The following is an 18,655-nucleotide window of genomic DNA, read 5'->3' on the forward strand; positions in this document are numbered from 1 at the left end:
AAGATTGTTAAGTAACATGAACAAATAGAGCATAACAAAACAAGACGTTTTATTAATCAATAATTAAATAAATAAGAGCATATTAATATTACATGATAGTAGTTTAACAGTAACATGAACAAACAGAACCACTAGGAACAGCTTGGCAGCCGCCGCCTTTGTTTTGGCTACAACCACGGATGCACAGCTTCTCACATCTATCATTAAGTTGTTTTGTATCACAAGCTCCTAATTGTGGCTGACTGGTGCAACAAAATGAAGATAATTCAGCACCAGACCACACAAAATCTCTTGTTTCAGCACCTACAAAAAACAAACATACACAAATAGTTTTGTTAAGTGTTAACCATCCATCGATTTCTTGTTAATATAAATGTTATTTTATAAAGAGGGTTTTGTAAAATGCCTTTTCGTCTCAAATGGAGTTTATGAAATACTAACCGGAAAGAAAAAGAGACAGAGCTATGAAAGCCAAAAGAACGAATTTTGAGTTGACCATGTTTTTATCTTCTCAACGCTTTAGAAAAACTGCACACTGAGGATGCTTTATATATACAAGTATATATATACTTGTTTCGTGTAAAAAGGGAAAGAGAAGGATCTTCAACATATACGAAAATGATTTGTTATTCAAGATTTATTAAAAAGAAAATCTCAGCTTGATGCTCAAGATAAAACAAAAAAGTAAACTAGATTTGCATTGATGGCAATTAACCGCTAATTAATCTATAAATATTTATTTTGAACTCTTATTTTTGAAATCCTTTGCTTTTATGGAACTTTTTATGTAATATCAAAAGGGCAAATTTTCTAAAACACCACAAAATAAGTTTTTCTATAACTAAATAGTTCAAAGAAAAAAATTATTAAATAGATTTCATTAAAGAGCAAAAAGATTAAGTTACTTTTAAAGAATAATACATTTAATTTAAATAAATATATTTTTTTAAAATATATTAAATTTATTATTTTATACATAAATCTTAAAATCTAGATCCTAAATCTTAATCTAAACCCTAATTTTAGACTAATTAATCTAAGGTGTATATGTGTTTTAAACCATTTAATAAATGCTAGTTTAGTCATTTTTTTCTTTGAAATCTTTTTTGTATAACAGGGTACTAGATTTTTAATACGTGAGTCCGTGCGAGTGTTTTTTCAATTTGTAATGTCAAATAGTATTTATAATTATGTTAAGATCTGCGTTTTGCACGGGATGAATATTATATATAAATTATTTTTACGCATTATATATATTTTTTACATATTATGAAATAATAAATATACATTAAATATTAAAAAATAAGTAACTATTACGTATATTATTAAATTGATGCGAACACATAAATAAATTTTATTAATTCGAACAAACACTATTTCTATTTTATATGATCTATAATTTTAAAAATAAAGGTAAAACATGATTGGTAAAAATTAATAGAAACTTGATGTAAATTTTAACTTTAGAACATGATTAGTAAAGTTTAGTGACACTATTTCTATTTTATATGATCTATAATTTTAAAAATAAAGGTAAAACATGATTGGTAAAAATTAATAGAAACTTGATGTAAATTTTAACTTTAGAACATGATTAGTAAAGTTTAGTGACACTATTTCTATTTTATATGATCTATAATTTTAAAAATAAAGGTAAAACATGATTGGTAAAAATTAATAGAAACTTGATGTAAATTTTAACTTTAGAACATGATTAGTAAAGTTTAGTGATTAAAAAAAGAGTTATTCTTGGGTTCACCCCCTAGGGTGAACCTTTAGGTTTAAACCCTTGGGTAAACCCTAAACCCTTGGGTAAACCCTAAACATTTGGATAAATTCTAAATTATAAATCTTAAATACTAAACTCTAAATCTTAAAAATAAATATTTTTTTTTAAATAATCTTTTCTTAGAACTATTGTTATTTTTATTTATTTAATTTTTTATTTTTTATTTTAAAAGCATAATATAATTTGACAAGTTATTTTGTTTCCTTAATTAAAAGATACTAGATCTAAAATGACAACTTTCTATTGGTTGGTGAACCTAAAGGTTCACCCTAGGGGGTGAACTCAAGAAAAAGTCTTAAAAAAAACAAAATTTCTCAAACATTTGATCAATTTTACTAGCTATAGTTCTTGTTATTGCCGGTTTATTACATAGCAGAATTTGATTCTGCAGAGAAAACACACACACACAAATAATTTTATTACAATATATAAATTTCCTGTGTCGTGGTGACATTTCGTCGACGAGGCTTGTTTCTTCTTTCCCTCAATCTTCTTCCCGCTACTTCCTCTTGGACTACTCTGATCTCTGTGTTTTGGTCTTCCACAACGGTTCTTGAAGCAACGTAAGGGAACAAGAACGGTCTAAAACACCATAGAAGAGCGATTAGGATAGGGACAAAAAGATACATTGAAGTCCAGACGCAAAGAGTCCATTTCCAATTATAAGCCATTCGTTTAGTCCATGGCGGTTTCGAGTTTATGACAATCTCAGCTTCATATAACTGAGGCAATAACCGAGTCTGTGCACGTGGAATCAGAGTCACCCTCACGGCTTTTGTTCTTGTCCCTTTCTCTTGGTGCATTAACGCATCTATTCTCATTGTTTGTGCTTCGTTTGCTATTCCGGCAACAAGTGGAACACTCATCACGAATGTTCGTGCAAGTCTTATGGGTTGGCTTCTGAACCGTAACATGCAAGGTTGGCTTGATCTTGCTATTATCTCGCCTTTCGATGATAGAAGCTCTACTTTCAACTGTCCATGGAACATTCAAGAAACAGTAAGCATGCGCTTACATTGAAACATACTGCTTATGCCGGTCTAACATTTTAAATGCTCTAATCAAATTTTTAGCAATTAATTTTTTTATGTTTTAATCTAATATTATATGTATATAATATAAGTTTTTTTTTTTTTTTTTGAAAAAAGGCTTTCAAATTTAAATTAAAACAAACGTTTACAAGTCTTATAGTGGAGAAAATCTTACATGAATCAATTCATGATACGAACAAGCTCGTACCTAAGAAAACACCTATAGGCCGGAACTAGCAAAGCCAAAAAAAGAACTGTAAAAGAAATAGCTAACGAGAAGAACCACGGTGGCGATGTTTACCTCTTCCATGCACAGTCTTCCATTCTAAATCTTGGTATTTGATAGAAGGTTAGGTCTCTCTTCCACCCCTTGTCAAGCTGAAAAAACTTATTTGCTCCGTTTCAGCTTCATCCACAACTCCTAACACAGTGAAACAAGATCTCCTAACACAGTGAAACAAGATGGACTCTCGAATGCACCAGCTTGTGGTGTTGTGGTCAGAGGATCAACAACTAAAGTTTTTTGGACAACTAGTTTTTTGGACAATATAATATAAGTTATATTAAAAATTTATGAATTTTATAATATAATTAGTGAAGATAATTTTATAAAGCAACACGTATATCTAAAATATTAGTCATTAATGTTCATTATAGTCGGTCATAAGTTTACTAAAATCATTTGTTAATATAAAATTTTACCTTTAAAAATAATAATTATTTAGTAGTATACTTTCTCAAAATATTTATTAGTAAACATTTCAAATAATGCTAAAAATTCTTATAAAATATACTGTCAATAATTACTAAAAAGTTCTTTATTAATATAATCAATCACTTGGTGGATTGCTTTCTGAGCCGGTCTTGGTTACTAGTTATAATTTACATGTACCTGAAATAATCCGATTCCTCGGTTGAGATCAGATTCGGGCATCCAGAGAACTAAAGAGACATGAACCTTATGTCCAAGGGGAACACCAAACGGTCTCTTCTTCTTGTCGAAACTAAAAACCGCACTTGGGTTATCTTCAGTGTAATCGAAAAACAATCTTTCTCTCACAACCACAGGCTTCTCTACATACAAACTAACAATCCCGACACCTAACACAACCGCAAAAATCATCGCCACCACCATTATCGCCGATACGTGGCATGCGCCCATTACACCAAACCACGTCTTCCTAACAACCCTCGCGGTACCACCCTTGATCCTTGATGGAGCACGTTTAACCGTATTTTCTGCTGCGGAGATGGCAGCTGCTGCGCGGCAGTATGAGCGGTAGATGAGGAAGAGTGGTGAGGTTAAGACCATGAGTGCGTTGTAGATGAGATCGGCTTGGATGTCGACAAGAACCATGAACCAATCGGCTCGTAACGGGTCAGGAATCTTGAGGTCTATGTCTAGTTCTTCCATTGTTTGGTTTTCTTACAAAGTGTTTTGTTTGAGGGATTCAAGAATCAAGATTCTCACTGTTTCTCTTAACGACATGAATTAGACAAACGTCGCTGTTTGCTAAATTATTAGTTTTTCTTTCATCTGCATGAGAAAATGAAACGTGTTGGCTCGTGTTCTTGAATACTGCCACGTTGTTTCAATGAGATCACACTGAATGTACCAGAAGAGATGAGGACGAACGAATAATAGAAACCACACATAGGTATATATTACTTTATCCAGAAGTGTTGGATCTGGATTTTAGTTGTATTTTCAGCAACTTTGGTCTCATGAATAACCTATGTTAATTTCATGTATGTATAAACAAAAATATATGATAATTAATCCTCATATTAAGTATAATATTCATATTAGTTTATACAAAATATTCTGATTAAATATGTTAAGCTTAAGCCAATTCCTTTTCGTGAAATCTGCAAGGATTTGAGGAAGAAGAAAGTTTCTGCGACGCATGTTAAAACCAAACAGGAGATTAGTTAGCACTTTGGTTTAAATGATGTCTGAAAAGTTTGGATAGAAATATATCGCTTGTGTTTTTGTCTTTAATGGCCGGGACTAGCTTTTGCTTCTTTTTTTCCAAAGCATAACGTAGAGATGGGTTCTTAGATTTGTTTTCATTAAAAAAAAAAAGTGGAAAAGAGAGAATCTAGTCCACATGGGCTGCTTTATTTTTCTGAAACGAATCTAATTGAAAATGGAATTAGATTACATATTATATTATCTACGACTTGAGAGGAATCAGAATCAATCGGTTTTCATTTTGATCAGTTATTTTTTGGGCTAGAAAAACACTCCATTAAGTATTCAAAATAATGGGCCTATCGCTATGCTAACTACTAAACTAGGCTTTTATATCGTTATGCTTAACTGCTATAATGGGCTTTTATGCTACATTTGTTTTATCTCTCTGTTCGTCGTGTATGAGAGCCGATTGAACGCGGCATAGCACGACGAGTCTCACTTGTTCTCCAATTCCCTCGTCGCTTTAAGTTTTCTCTAATTGCTGGACAGATTCAAGGTGAAAGGTGAGAGCCCATTCTCAACATAAGTAGTGTGTTTGCAGGTGATAGATTTGGAGAATTAGAATAGTCTTTTGAACAATAGCTTAGTTTAATTCTCATATGTTTGGAGATTCAGGATCTAATTTTGGGGGGGTTGATTAGATTGAGAGAGAGATGAATGATGAATCGGTGAAGGTGAGTAAAGAAGAGGAGGAGGAGGAAGAATATGTGCTGATGGATCTTGACGATGTTTCGAGGCATATTGACATCCCACCAGACGCTCCTTATACTCTATCAGTTACTTTCAAACTCTCTATTTACTTATGAACTTCTTTTGTCTTAGGGGATATATATTATTATATAATAAGTTGTTCTTCGTCTTGGTTTTAATAATATGCCTATACAGGGTTTGGATACTTTGAATCCCATATTGACCATTGATGGGAAACTCAAGCTGGTTAGTTTTTAACTTCCAATCATTTAAATGATTCTTCTTAATTCGCTGCTTTTGGGTTTGATCTCTACTTCTTTTTGTTTTGTTTCCAAATAAAAAAAAAAGGTTGGAGAATACTTGGAGACAATTGGTACATGTCTTGCTTTCTCTGATAAGGGTAAATGTTCACCTTCCATCTCAAAACTTTTAAAAACATCATATTGTCTGTGGTGGCCCTTTAAAAAGAAACATTTGTTTTCAGAAGTTGCAGCAGCTGAAAATCAGACACCACGCAAGACTGTCGAACCTGTTGCCAAGATCCACAAGATTCTTAAGTTTAGGCTAGCATTAGACAATGAGGATGGAGAAACAAGACCAACATCCTTGTGAAAACAAGGTCTTTCTAGTTTATATAACGTAATGTTAAGTGAAAGAGAGTGTCTTAAAAGTTTTCTGTTGACTTATTGAATCATAATTAACAAAACAAAAGCGGCATGTGTTGTTATTTTCTTAAGAATCCATCTGTAACTTTCTCTGGCTCTTAAAAAAAAAAAGACCAAATCAATTCCTCTGTTTTTCTCAAGGTTTTAACAACTAATACTAAACTCTGTAGTCTACCTAAACTCAAAAGAATAGTCATCATCATCACTACCACAAATGTAAAGAATCAATATCTAGAAAGAGAAGTATCAAAATCCGATTTCAAGCTTCTATTCACCCTTTGGTGGCTTGAGGTTTATGCTGTCCTTGGACAACATTCTCTCCTTGGTACATCAGCTTTCTCCTCTTGAGACCATAGCCATTGTACTGATAGATTATGCTGTATAAACACTGCCTTAATCCGAGCACATCGAACTCTACTATGAACCTTAAATCTCTTTGTCTCCACTTCAAACCGGCACACTTCTGGTATTCCTCAAGAACAGAAGGTAAGCACCAGTTCTGAACTTTCCTCAAGCATCCCACAAGACAACCTGTCCTATGCTGCAACAAAATACAGAAACGCCATTATGCCTCAACCCAAAGCTCATGAAACTTGGAGAAGGGGTTTTGTTTTTGTTACCTTTCCTTGCTTACAGTGGATGAGAACTGGATGATTTCTAACATCTGTAAGCAAAACAAAGAGAAGGAACTAATGAGAGAGCAAAAAGACAAGATAATATAACAAGACATGAAAGGGTCTCTCTTTCTGAATCCTTACCAACAAGTACTCTAAGAGCACTCAAGACTCTATCCTTTGGCATAGGAGTTGGAGGATCCTATGGTGCGTTAAAAAAACAATACCAAACTCAGAAAACCAAAAGGCAATTGCATAATATAAAAGCCAGCACAAGACTCGAATTAAGAAAAAAAAAAAAAAAACAGAAACAAGCAATTGTATAAGTTCTCGTGCTTATGCAAATCAAGAAGATAACAATGATCCAACTAAGCTTTTATATAAAGCCAACCAACAAACAGAGTACCGAAATGGTTTAATAAAGCGGTTTAATCATTACCGTTTTGCCATGGATACCAAAATGGAAAAGCTTGATGTTGTTGGACTCAAGAGACTTGAGATTCTCCTCAGGGTATGGCTCAGGACACAAGTAGCTGTTTTGTAATAAAATAAAAGTGTTTTTAAGGAAAATAAACAAGGGCAGTCAAAGATTCTTTTTTTTTTTTCAATGCTCAAAAAGAGATTCAGAATCAAAGAGAGAATCTTTACATGATGGATTTAAGATTAAGAGTTGATAAGAAACCGAAGTTCTCGAGCTGAGGAAACCCAGATCGGTATATTCCGTCTTCCACCTCCCAGAAATTCTTCGGCGGAAGCAAAACCTCGCCGTTATCATCATCATCCTCCATTAGTAAATGTAAACCCATCATCAATCAATCTCAATTACGTCTCCGAATCGCCGAAACCAAAAACAGTCGTTAATTGGGAGACAGAGACAATACGAGAAAGCAAGCAAAGAGAAAAACCGCCGCCATTATTAGTTCTTCGTTGGATGGATCCCCTCTTGAGGTTTTGTTTTGGATTTTAATCAGGGAATGTTTTGTTTTCTCTGTTATCTTCCGGATTGCGACACGTGTCACATCCTACGCTGTTCTGTGGTCTCTGTTTGGCAAATTCCCACGAATCTGATTTGACTGTGACAAAGTCAATTTTTAGTTTTTTTCTTTTTCTTTCTGTTAACTTGTTTTCCGCAGATTCGATTAAGGCCCCCACAAGTCATTGTTAGTTGAAAGAATTACACCGTATGACAGTTTCAAGTTTTTAATAACACTATAAAACAATTTATGCTACTCAGACACTTTCTATTTCCCCAATACACACACGTTTCATTTCTTCTAGTAATTGAAATCTAACTAAAGCCCAACTAAACAATAAAATATTAGTTTTATATTATTTTCTATTCTTCTCTTTTTCTTCTTTGTCTTCTTCCTTGTAAGCTTTCTATTTGTTTTTAAATTAGAATCTGATTCTTCAGATTGTTTTTTCAAAAGAACTTACATATAATTATGATCTATGTTGTTTAATTTATCTTTTAAGATAGGTCAAGGCATATTTCCGATGATAATGTAACTGTGACATATATGATAACGACATCAATGGCAGAAACGTAATCAACTTTGGTGTAGTGACGAAGGAGACATAGACGATGGTGGAAACGTTTGTAGAGGATGCAGAAGACCCATCATCCAACATGTATTGTACCAGACTATAAAGATATTCATCCACCAGGACCACCATCGTTCCTTTACATGGGACACCGCCAAGAGATTAGAGTTCCTCCACCACATTCGTGTTTTAGCTCCTTATTCGTCGGGATTTATTTTTCTTGTGACATTTTTTTCATCTCTGACGCGCCTTCAACTATCACGAAAGCTTGGGAACAACTATGGATAATTTTAGCTTTTTTGCAAGTCTGATCCCAAGTTTTTCATCGTTTCGATTTTGATCACAAACTCTTTAAACACACATTTTGCTTTAAAATTTTGACACTGAACTTCCAAATTTGCATTTTTATCTAATGCGATATGCAAATAAACAAATGCATGAAATATATACACCTAAACGAAACCTAATATGATCAAAATGAACTATAACAAGATACTCAAAATCATTTGAATCATCAGATATCATAACTTGTGTAGTCTATAAAAGAACCAATGTACATGTGTTTTTTTATAAAAACAGATTTGTACATGTGGACATTGATAATGAAGGTCATCTTATCTCACTATGTTCAAAGATAATGAAGAAAACAAATCACGAAATCATGGGGTACTGCTCTAGGTTGGAAGGCCTACATGTTTAGTGTTTATGTACATAAGAGTAGTGAAATTATCTAATATACGTATATTATTGTACAAGTTAAATAGTGTACATATGAATTATTGTACATGTGGATAGTGAAATATTTGTTACATGGTATAGTGTACACAACAAATGGCTTTTAAAATTACAGTTTTATTTCTTTTGTACATTCTGTAAAACTTGAACAGTATGTTTGTGTTATTTTTACAGGTTTTATTTCTTTTGTACATTTATGATTTAAATTATTAAAATTATCAACATTGTTCTCTTTGTCTTTTATAATAGTGTACATGTCCATAAGCACATTTGCCTTATAGGGTACTACTCTAGGATGGAAGGCCTACATGTTTAATGTTTATGTACATAAAAGTAGTGAAATTATCTAATATATGTATATTATTGTTCAAGTTAAATAGTGTACATATGAATTATTGTACATGTGGATAATGAAATATTTGTTACATGGTATAGTGTACACAACAAATGACTTTTAAATTATAGTTTTATTTCTTTTGTACATTCTGTAAAACCTGAACAATATCTTTGTGTTATTTTTACAGGTTTCATTTCTTTTGTACATTTATGATTTAAATTATTAAAATTATCAACATTGTTCTCTTTGTCTTTTATAATAGTGTACATGTCCATAAGCACATTTGCCTTATAGGGTACTACTCTAGGATGGAAGGCCTACATGTTTAATGTTTATGTACATAAAAGTAGTGAAATTATCTAATATATGTATATTATTGTTCAAGTTAAATAGTGTACATATGAATTATTGTACATGTGGATAATGAAATATTTGTTACATGGTATAGTGTACACAACAAATGACTTTTAAATTATAGTTTTATTTCTTTTGTACATTCTGTAAAACCTGAACAATATCTTTGTGTTATTTTTACAGGTTTCATTTCTTTTGTACATTTATGATTTAAATTATTTAAATTATCAACATTATTTTCTTTGTCTTTTATCATAGTGTACATGTCCATAAGCACATTTGTCTTATAGTGTCCATCTGCACATTTGCCTCATAGTGTACGTGTGCGTTTGTGATGTATTTCTGCATTTGTGAAACATAACTTGTTTGGTCCACAAGTGAACTAATGTACATGAAAGCTTTTGGGAATTTATGTACACGTGGACAACGAAAATTATGTATACATCTTTGATAAGTATGTTACACATTTGCATTTTTTTTGGTACACATGTACCTCACATTTTTTAATGTGTACGTGTACACCCACAAAAGGGTAATATTGTAATTTTGTATATCTTCTTCTTCATCAACACTTCTCTTTCTACATAGCTTGCAGCCTTTTTTGTTTTCAGACATAAATCACCATTTTTTTGGACGATTTGCTTTGATTCAACCTCGTTTCTTTATTATTATCATTCAAATTTGATAGATCCTTGATATAACATCGGATTTTAGACTCAAATCACTATAACATAGATGATTTTGAACTGAGTTTGTAGGCCAAAAAAGAGTCTACAATCAAATGGAAGATGACAAAAGTGAATCTTGGCTGAGAGGAAGATAAACCATTATATGAGAAAGTTAACCCAAAAAAATCAAAAAAACAAACAAAAAAAAGTTCACAGCTTTTTACGTTTTTTGGTCATTTCAAATTTTAAGAAATTTAATACAAAAGCCAAAAAAAAAAAAAAATTCTTGTGGTTACATTTAGTTAGGGGCACAGATAACGAAAAACTAACTAAATATATAAGAATGACAAAAAAGGTTTATGGCTACACTTTTTTTAGGGTTAACTATGTCTTTAACCACAAAAAACTACCCAAGTAGCACAAACTGCTCTTTTGTGTAATAAAAACTCAAAAACTGCCCTGCAGTGTAAAAAACTCTTGTTAGTTTAGGAATCAATGGTTTATTACATAAGAGGAATGTGGTAGAATCTAAAAAAAAAATTGTTTGAAATACTATAATTTGATTATCATTTTTTTCAAAAATGCTTTCAGTCAGAAATAGATTAATATTTAGGTTTATGATTTAATGAATATTATATAGGGTTTAGTATTTAAAGATAAGATTGCATTTATAATACTAAACATTTATAAATGATTTAAGAGGATTAATTTAGTTTTTTTTTAAATCAAAAATTTATGATATTTATGAAAATGATTATCTTTTAAAAGTATAAATTAAAAAAATTATGTAAAGTTAGAATTCCCCCTTAAAAATTAGTTATTTTTAATGAATTTAAAACATCCTTAGTGCCATAAATAATAATATAATAAAATTGCAAAACAATAATAATGATGATCTTTGTAATTTTATCTTATAAGGTATTCTACCTAAGTATATTACAATATTCATATTAGTTTATACAAAATGAAGACCCTGTACATCCACAAAATATATAACAACTATATGTATACTCCAGTAATAACACGATCTCTATATATACGGCATATCATACAATGTATCATAGACCAGATATTCCCCATATGTATCAAAAATATGTCTAGATTCGTGTACAAAACATAAAATAAATAGACGGAGTGACAAATTATAAAGTGTGATGAAGATGAGGATTATTGACGTCTTGTTTTGTAGTAGCGGCGGCGGCGGCTGCAAACAACTCCGGAGGTATTAGATCTTCCCATCCTTTACCTGGACCTGCAACCGCGGTTAAACCGCTTTCCCAACCAATATGCGATACATGTTTTACGTTTGTTGGAACGCCTATCTCCATCCCTGACGTCTCTCCATCACCACTCTCTTCTTCTTTGTAAGCTACATCATTTTGATATTAAAAGTTTATACATGTACTTTTTAGTATTATTAAATAAATAATGGAAAATATATTTTTTTTAACTAAAACCACCTAAGGTCATATAAATTTTCAAAATGAGTAGCTTAAGGATAAGTCATATTACTATGTTTAAAATAAAATCAGGACACATGCACTAGGATCTAGACTATATGAAGCAAGAGCTTATAAAAGTGGTGGGTCTAGGAAATGTTAGTTTTGACACTAGTCACACTACGTATCCTTCTAATGCTATTTTATTGCGTAAAATATCGATAAACGGAAAATATTATATTTTTTTTTTTTTGGACGAAACGGAAAATATTATATTAGATTACCAAATAGTTGAGAAATGGTCTTGAAGCTCTTGAAAAGCCGGTTAACACCGGTAGAAATCTCCGGTTTAGAAACCGCAAGGAATTTGAATACATTCTTCATGTTTTCTTCCTGTTCCTGATCACGGATCCCTTTTGAAAACACATCAAGAGATCACACAGAAGATACATGAGATTTCAATTCAATATGTACACACACAGACCTATCTATATATGAATATATATAGATATATATATAAAAGAGGTCGAACCTTGAGGAGAGTGATGATGATGATGAGACCTAGAGAGAGGAGATAAAACGGCAACACTTGAGTCGGAGATACATCCAACGGAGAAAGGAAGCACCACAAGTCTCTCCATTCTATCTCTCATTTTTTGCCAAGTCTTTCCTTTTACTATAATTATATTTATATACAAGAGTATGTGTGTATATATGTACTATGAAAATGTTGATCCACCAAATGTTTTAATGTAATTAATTCGTTTTGTTTTGTCTGTACACTTTGTTAGAATTGAATTTGGTGGTGGTCGTATTATTTGTTTCTGACTTTGTTGTGAAGTTACAATGATGTTTACGTGTGCACATGAAGTTGCGGTTCGCTAGAGAAGAAAGTGATAGCTTTGTTAAATTAATTCTTTTCTCCTTTGTATTGAGCTCAACTACTGTTTGGTAGACTGTTCTCTTTGGTGACGTAGCACTTTGCACTATATTTGACAGTTTGAAAACTAGAATATGGTGAATTCTAAATCGTGATCTCTGTATGCATTATATAAGAATTTAAATGTGACTGTGAGAATGACTTAAATTCGTCTGTTATTCAATTGTTCGTATATATACACATTTTTACAGCAATGTCCGAAAATACACGTTTATAAAATGTAAACGGTAAAAAAAACGAAAATCAGTTTAAACAATTAAAAACTAGGTGAATTGTGTTATATATCAGCCTCCTTAAGCAGCAATAATGCCTCAATACATTTCCCATATTACACATTCTTTTTACGTTTTTCCATCGCAAAAGCAAAAGTTCACTTGTTATTATGTTGTTTTTTTTTTTACAAAATCGTGTAGAGAAATAGCTTAACTTTATATGGAGTTTATAATGAATACTCAAGAACTCTATAATCTAAGTATGATGACGACTCAAATGATTAGAATGTCATTTATTGTTACATCCCCTTGGAATCAAAGCAATCTATTATAAAAAATGTTAACATTTTAGAAGTGCTGTAAGATGTGCTATAAGATCTCTACATCCTAAATTATTTCTACGGTCCAAAATTTTGTTAATTATGCTTTGTAAATTTTTTTTAAAACTACAGATTTTTCTTTCTTTTTTATTTATTTTTAGCTGTGGAAAACCATAAATCTAGAGCACTTATTTTTTGCTTTAGAAAATTTATATGTAATTCACTGAATCTTTTTAAACTTACAGCTGATATTCTACAGCAAAATTATCTACGGCCACAGCAAAAAAAAATCTAGAGTTTTATTTCTAAAGCAAAAATATAAAACTACAGCTCTTTCCAATCGTCCATGTTTTCTTTTAGAGACTATTATTACCAAATGTTATGATACAAGGGACTTCTTTTTCATACTTTTTTTTTTCTCTGTATATTTTTCGTCGCTTATTCAACCAATTGATACTATTATTAATTGATCGATTATCATGAATGAAGATAGTTGGAGGACAGAAAAAACACATATTGTTGAACCTTTAATTATGTGTATATAGTAGCATAGTACAAGTTTAGAGCGAGCTATCACAATAATTGACTATCTTAATCGAGTCGCAGTGTATTGTTTATGCTGAGACCATTATTGTAACATTTCGAGCTGTGATATATGAAAATGGTTAAGAAAATTGATTTAGCTACCTATGTCACCAAAGTTTACTTATTTTTCCGTCACATATCTTCGGAGTTAAACGTGTTTGGGTTAGAGTAATGAAAGAATGGGTACCCTTTAATATGCCTTACGATCTTTATCGCGAGGGAGCTGATTTTGTGTGTGGATACCCTTTTAGTCTCAGAACTGGTGTCCCTTGTGGTGTGTCTTGTGGGTTTTGGTTTAACTTATCTGATCTCGATGTTCCGATGCAAGCTCTCAAGACAGAGCAGAGGAACACTTCGTATGTACACGCGGTTACGACTGTCCCTTTAAAAGCTATGTTACCGATAAGCTGGATCAACATCGGTTTTAACCGTGAGTTGGTGGGTCCGGCTTTGGTGCCTGCGCTTAGGATAGCTGAAGAAGGGAGAGTGAGATGGGAGACGCTTGAGGATGTTTGGTGCGGGATGTGTTTGTAACATGTAGTAGATCATTTGGGATATGGTCTGAAGACAGGGCTGCCTTATGTGTGGAGGAACGAGAGAGGTGATGCGGTTGAGAGTTTGAGGAAGAAGTGGGAAGGGATGAAGCTGATGGAGAAGAGTGATCTGTTTTTTGCGTCTTTGAAGTTGCCTGAGAGTGCGGTTACGGTTGAAGATTGTGTGGTTGAGGTCGCTAAAGCGGTGAGAGACCAGTTGGGGTCTGATGATCCTACTTTTACTCAGGCTTCTGATGCTATGGTTAAGTGGGTTCAACTTTGGAGTGAGGTTAATTCTAGCGGTTAAAAGTTGAACCAATGAATATATCTTGTTGAGGTTAGGTTCTTTTATCATGTTTATTCATCATGTTCATTTTCTCCTTTTTAATCTAATTATAACCATGTTTTTATCAAGACTTTCAATAATGTATACCTTGACTGATGAAACACATCTTGTTAGTTTTTATGATGATAATATCTTTTTCTTCTGGTTCTTCTTTGATTCAGTCTTGTAGAATGATAAACATGAATTTGCTAGTACTACTAGCAATTTGGTATGTTCACAAAGATACAACAAGCATTAATCATTCATTCAAAGCATTGAGCAAAGACTGAATTTCTATAAGTTTTTCCCTAAGCAATATGTTGTTGTAGTTTTTAAAAATCAATGTAGATGATGTCCAGGATCCGAGCCTGAATAGAGGCAGATGAAGCATGTGCTTCAGGACCGGACTATGATTATTAATTTTAGGGGTAAAAATAAAAAGAAGAGTCTTTGGTCTAGTGGCAATGATGTATTATATTATCTAACGGGGCTAGGTTCGAATGCCTTTGTCACACTTTTCAATTTTTTCATGTTTTTTTAAAAGTAAGGGGCCAAAAAAATATTTTGCTTCTGGGTCGGTAATTGTCAGGCTCACCCCTGATGATGTTTAGACAGACCGTACGTAGAGGAAAATCAGATCTAAACGGAATTTTTTTTTTAAGCACTTTTTTAAAAAACCAGACTAATCGTTTAAAAGGCAGGTCTAAACACCTACTTAATCAATAATCCACCATAAAACATTTAATTATTGCCTAAAAATTTCTTGAAAATTGCAAGCTGGAGTTTGATTATTTTAGTTTTGTCTGGTTAGATCTCTCTCTAGTCGCTCTAACCTCTCTCTAAAAAAAGCTTCCAATCTAAGATATAATCGTCGGTGGCCGGTGGCCTTCGCTGCCGGTTACCATCTTTTCCTTTTTTGGTTTGTAAATATTTAGATCGTTGTATTGAATAAATCTTCGCATAGGCGATTCAGAATTTCGCTTGGCGATTTTTTGTTGTGGTTTCAATCCGATTCCAGAACTGTTCTTCATGGTTTTATGTTTTTTTTCTGGATAAATCGGATTGATAATATACGGGTTTACCCGAATCATATCCCCCTTTCGCAAAAGCATTTTAATCCCGTTAGCTTTGGTTTGGATTTCTGTTTTCTCTGATCATGCTCGGACTCCTATCTTAGCTGAGAATTAAAACTTCTACTAAGCTTGTGTTTCATAAGCTATTTCTCAAGCGGAGAAGATGAAGAGAAGTTGGATTTAATTTGATCGATGGATGAGAAATTCAGTAAAGTTGGCATCTTTTGATGGTCCAACATAGGATTTGCTCTAAATCGATTAAACTTTCCCAGTTTTAATAGTCGGTGAAGGCTAGAAGTCTAAACTAAAGCTTCGATTGATGGCGAAAGGAAGAGTCTTCAGATACAGTTCTTGGAATCAATGAAGCATGAAAAAGGGAAGAACATGATGTGTCGGTGGTTCAAAGGCGTAGTCACCGGAAATGACCGTCAAGATTGCCGGCAAAGCTGAAAATTTGAGATGCATGTTTCTTACCTTACACGTGTCATTACCTTCTGCGGGATGTGTACACGTATAATGGTTTGTACTTGTAATGTTTATCCAAAGTTGTATCACGTGACTCTTGGGATTTTGATGAAACACGAAGTTGACAAAAAAAAAAAGTTTTGTCTGGTTAGAACTTAATGGGCCATAACGAAAGCCTTACAAGCCCATATAAAAACTAAGAGAAGGGCGACTTGCATTATTACGGGTTTAATGCCATGTCGGTAGTGGTACTACACGTGGCCGACTTGACTTCTTCCGACATAAACTAGAACAGCTGTTCCCATCTTCTTGTCCGTCATAATCTGTTAAAATCTCCACGTTTTTTTTCTTTTCATATTACACTCCAAATCCTAAATCAGATCGAAACAAAACAACTGATTAGTTTCTAAAATCAATCGGAGATATGTCGCAAGATCACGACGAAACAGAGAACAAATCCTACGCAGACGCCGTCGGTGGCGATGGCGATGATATCGGAGAAACCGTCAACGGAGAGAAGACGATGAATGGTCGCTGCAAAACAGACTCTGTGAAGGTTGATGAGGAGGATGGTTCGGAGAGTCTCTACTCCTTGGTTTGCATCACGATCGGTTCGATTCTGTTTCCCGATTCCAAAACCGGTTACGCCTCATCTTCTCCTCTGCTTCAACGAATAAGAAACTCCTTCGCCGAAAATGGGCCGAAGCTTCGAGAAGCTTCTAAGAAAACTTCACGTGAGATTCTCCAATGGACTCGTCGAGGCAGCCACCTTCGTTCACTGCTTGTCATCACTGTAAATGTTTTTTTTTTTTTAATTTGATTTGATTCTCCTCATTATGTGTCATTGTTAGTTTTGGTTATGTAACTGTTACCATTGATGAAAAAATTTGGAACTTTATTGGACCCATTGATTTAAATCAATATTTTTTTTTTTGTTTTATGGTAATAATTTTGTTTGTTGCAGATGGGAACAATAGGTCTTGTTACGACAATGGCACTGGTTGTGTTCGCGCTCTTCTTTGTAGCTGCGACATTCAATGCAATCATAATATCTCTTTTGGTTTCGCTTGCTGCTGCGGGTGGATTCTTGGCTCTCTTCTTTCTCTCCTTGGCTGGTATTTACATCGGAGCCTTGTCCGTTGCTGCTTTCGTCATCTCTGCCGTTACAATATCAGCGGTTGTTTCCGTTTTATTTGCTTCAGGTTATATCCCTGGGGGTTATATACTCTGTTTTTGGATTCTTGAAATGAAATTTTCCTTTTGTAGGTATTGGTGAATTGTAACGATATTTGGTATTGATTCAGGTTGGATTGGGTTTTTCTATGCTGTGTGGTTGGGAGCAAGAGGAAGCTTGCGCTTGGTGAAACAATCGCTTTCAGTGATGGGAGGTAACACTTTCAGTCGTTATCAACACAAAGGTCGAGAGGTTAGTATCGAATCATCCAGCTGAGGGTAGGATGATTATACAGAGTTTTGGTTGAGCGTGTTGTTAGTGGAATGTTTTTATATAAACGTTTCTTTGTTGCGAAGAAGCAGAGAACCATAAGAGTAGGTTTTAAATCAATGTCTACGTTTGGATTCTGACTTTCGATCTGTGTATGCATTACATTTGTGTTTAATGTACTTAAGAATAATGAATATACATTATGAAAATTCAACTCAGGTCTCTCTCTCTCTCTACATTTCAGCTCTAGCAACCCAAATATGATGACAGAAAAAAACAAATACTCAAAAGAAACCATTTGACCCAAAAGAAAAACTAGAAACAAACCCTCTAACCCACCAAGAGGCTTTCTTCCCAAACAAAAATAATCCAAACTGTCTAGTCTTTGGTGATCTTCCAATTATATACTCCCTCCATTTTTTTTAATATAAATCGTTTTAGAACTGTCCACACAGATTAAGAAAATTATTAATTTTTTATATTTTCTAAACTAAAACATCATTAATTATTGGGATAATTTGCAAAATACCCTATTTAGGATTTGAAATTTGATAATTGCATTTTCTATTTTAACTTTTGAAAAATACACTTCCTTAATTATGAATTGACCTTTTTATCCAAGATATAATTCGAAATTAATATATAAATTCGAAACTAATAAAATAATATCATTAAAATTAGATAAATATGTGTGTTGAGATAAATATGTTATTTTACCATTTAAATTTTACAATAACAAATATAAACATGTGAATTATGACTTGTTTTGACTTTATCATGATGTTTATACAGATTTCTCTTTATTTTATTTTCTTCAACTTACATAAACAAGTCACGTTGTTAAAAAAGAAAAGCAAGTCACGTTTGTCTCTACAAAATTTTCATCTTCTCTACTGGAGCCAAGTAAGTTCTA

The 18,655-nt window shown here is 33.0% G+C and overlaps 5 protein-coding genes and 1 pseudogene across 9 annotated transcripts; 3 read left to right on the forward strand and 3 right to left on the reverse strand.

Annotated features, from left to right (window-relative positions):
- Positions 1 to 2,208: 2,208 nt before the first annotated feature.
- On the reverse strand, positions 2,209 to 4,476 carry LOC106323200. The gene is made up of 3 exons (XM_013761354.1): positions 4,437 to 4,476; positions 3,713 to 4,245; positions 2,209 to 2,763 (listed from the first exon to the last, which is right to left on the reverse strand). Exons 1-3 carry the CDS (start codon positions 4,474 to 4,476, stop codon positions 2,209 to 2,211), a joined length of 1,128 nt encoding a protein of 375 aa, XP_013616808.1.
- Positions 4,477 to 5,174: 698 nt separating this feature from the next.
- Positions 5,175 to 6,285, forward strand: LOC106324984. Of its 5 annotated transcripts, none has more exons than XM_013762993.1 (5): positions 5,175 to 5,301; positions 5,414 to 5,574; positions 5,684 to 5,734; positions 5,837 to 5,888; positions 5,976 to 6,285. In XM_013762993.1, the coding sequence occupies exons 2-5, from the start codon at positions 5,452 to 5,454 to the stop codon at positions 6,098 to 6,100; spliced, it is 351 nt and encodes a 116-aa protein (XP_013618447.1). In that variant the 5' UTR covers positions 5,175 to 5,301; positions 5,414 to 5,451; the 3' UTR covers positions 6,101 to 6,285. The 5 variants fall into 5 exon arrangements, with proteins under 5 accessions (XP_013618447.1, XP_013618446.1, XP_013618443.1 ...); XM_013762992.1 differs by having other exon boundaries at positions 5,175 to 5,339; positions 5,440 to 5,574; positions 5,973 to 6,275; XM_013762989.1 differs by having other exon boundaries at positions 5,973 to 6,275.
- Positions 6,256 to 7,867, reverse strand: LOC106324982 (probable tyrosine-protein phosphatase At1g05000). The gene is made up of 5 exons (XM_013762988.1): positions 7,416 to 7,867; positions 7,207 to 7,300; positions 6,912 to 6,969; positions 6,774 to 6,817; positions 6,256 to 6,694 (listed from the first exon to the last, which is right to left on the reverse strand). Exons 1-5 carry the CDS (start codon positions 7,574 to 7,576, stop codon positions 6,425 to 6,427), a joined length of 627 nt encoding a protein of 208 aa, XP_013618442.1. The 5' UTR covers positions 7,577 to 7,867; the 3' UTR covers positions 6,256 to 6,424.
- Positions 7,868 to 11,332: 3,465 nt separating this feature from the next.
- LOC106325940 (CRIB domain-containing protein RIC4-like) lies at positions 11,333 to 12,569 on the reverse strand. The gene is made up of 3 exons (XM_013763991.1): positions 12,378 to 12,569; positions 12,130 to 12,258; positions 11,333 to 11,775 (listed from the first exon to the last, which is right to left on the reverse strand). Exons 1-3 carry the CDS (start codon positions 12,496 to 12,498, stop codon positions 11,549 to 11,551), a joined length of 477 nt encoding a protein of 158 aa, XP_013619445.1. The 5' UTR covers positions 12,499 to 12,569; the 3' UTR covers positions 11,333 to 11,548.
- A 1,504-nt stretch (positions 12,570 to 14,073) lies between these two features.
- LOC106323201 lies at positions 14,074 to 14,742 on the forward strand (annotated as a pseudogene).
- A 1,846-nt stretch (positions 14,743 to 16,588) lies between these two features.
- On the forward strand, positions 16,589 to 17,960 carry LOC106325157. Its single transcript, XM_013763181.1, has 3 exons — positions 16,589 to 17,091; positions 17,263 to 17,500; positions 17,603 to 17,960. The coding sequence occupies exons 1-3, from the start codon at positions 16,723 to 16,725 to the stop codon at positions 17,746 to 17,748; spliced, it is 753 nt and encodes a 250-aa protein (XP_013618635.1). The 5' UTR covers positions 16,589 to 16,722; the 3' UTR covers positions 17,749 to 17,960.
- The last annotated feature ends 695 nt before the right edge of the window (positions 17,961 to 18,655 follow it).

This window comes from Brassica oleracea, chromosome C2 (assembly GCF_000695525.1).
Source record: "Brassica oleracea var. oleracea cultivar TO1000 chromosome C2, BOL, whole genome shotgun sequence".
NCBI lineage: Eukaryota > Viridiplantae > Streptophyta > Magnoliopsida > Brassicales > Brassicaceae > Brassica > Brassica oleracea.

What these genes read in the sequence shown, in the direction of transcription:
- LOC106323200 (XM_013761354.1), bottom strand. Translation starts at nt 4,476, where the DNA reads ATGTGTGGTTTCTATTATTCGTTCGTCCTCATCTCTTCTG. An exon ending in GTTCGTCCTCATCTCTTCTG is followed by an intron (nt 4,246 to 4,436) that starts GTACATTCAGTG and finishes ACACTTTGTAAG; the next exon opens with AAAACCAAACAATGGAAGAA. An exon ending in GAGGAATCGGATTATTTCAG is followed by an intron (nt 2,764 to 3,712) that starts GTACATGTAAAT and finishes TTCCATGGACAG; the next exon opens with TTGAAAGTAGAGCTTCTATC.
- LOC106325940 (XM_013763991.1), bottom strand. Translation starts at nt 12,498, where the DNA reads ATGAGAGATAGAATGGAGAGACTTGTGGTGCTTCCTTTCTCCGTTGGA. An exon ending in TCATCATCACTCTCCTCAAG is followed by an intron (nt 12,259 to 12,377) that starts GTTCGACCTCTT and finishes TGTTTTCAAAAG; the next exon opens with GGATCCGTGATCAGGAACAG. An exon ending in GACCATTTCTCAACTATTTG is followed by an intron (nt 11,776 to 12,129) that starts GTAATCTAATAT and finishes AAAATGATGTAG; the next exon opens with CTTACAAAGAAGAAGAGAGT.
- LOC106325157 (XM_013763181.1), top strand. Translation starts at nt 16,723, where the DNA reads ATGTCGCAAGATCACGACGAAACAGAGAACAAATCCTACGCAGACGCC. An exon ending in GTTCACTGCTTGTCATCACT is followed by an intron (nt 17,092 to 17,262) that starts GTAAATGTTTTT and finishes TGTTTGTTGCAG; the next exon opens with ATGGGAACAATAGGTCTTGT. An exon ending in TTCCGTTTTATTTGCTTCAG is followed by an intron (nt 17,501 to 17,602) that starts GTTATATCCCTG and finishes GTATTGATTCAG; the next exon opens with GTTGGATTGGGTTTTTCTAT.
- LOC106324982 (XM_013762988.1), bottom strand. Translation starts at nt 7,576, where the DNA reads ATGATGGGTTTACATTTACTAATGGAGGATGATGATGATAACGGCGAG. An exon ending in TTGGTATCCATGGCAAAACG is followed by an intron (nt 6,970 to 7,206) that starts GTAATGATTAAA and finishes AACGCACCATAG; the next exon opens with GATCCTCCAACTCCTATGCC. An exon ending in TGCTCTTAGAGTACTTGTTG is followed by an intron (nt 6,818 to 6,911) that starts GTAAGGATTCAG and finishes TTTTGCTTACAG; the next exon opens with ATGTTAGAAATCATCCAGTT.
- LOC106324984 (XM_013762992.1), top strand. Translation starts at nt 5,452, where the DNA reads ATGAATGATGAATCGGTGAAGGTGAGTAAAGAAGAGGAGGAGGAGGAA. An exon ending in ACGCTCCTTATACTCTATCA is followed by an intron (nt 5,575 to 5,683) that starts GTTACTTTCAAA and finishes ATGCCTATACAG; the next exon opens with GGTTTGGATACTTTGAATCC. An exon ending in TTGATGGGAAACTCAAGCTG is followed by an intron (nt 5,735 to 5,836) that starts GTTAGTTTTTAA and finishes TAAAAAAAAAAG; the next exon opens with GTTGGAGAATACTTGGAGAC.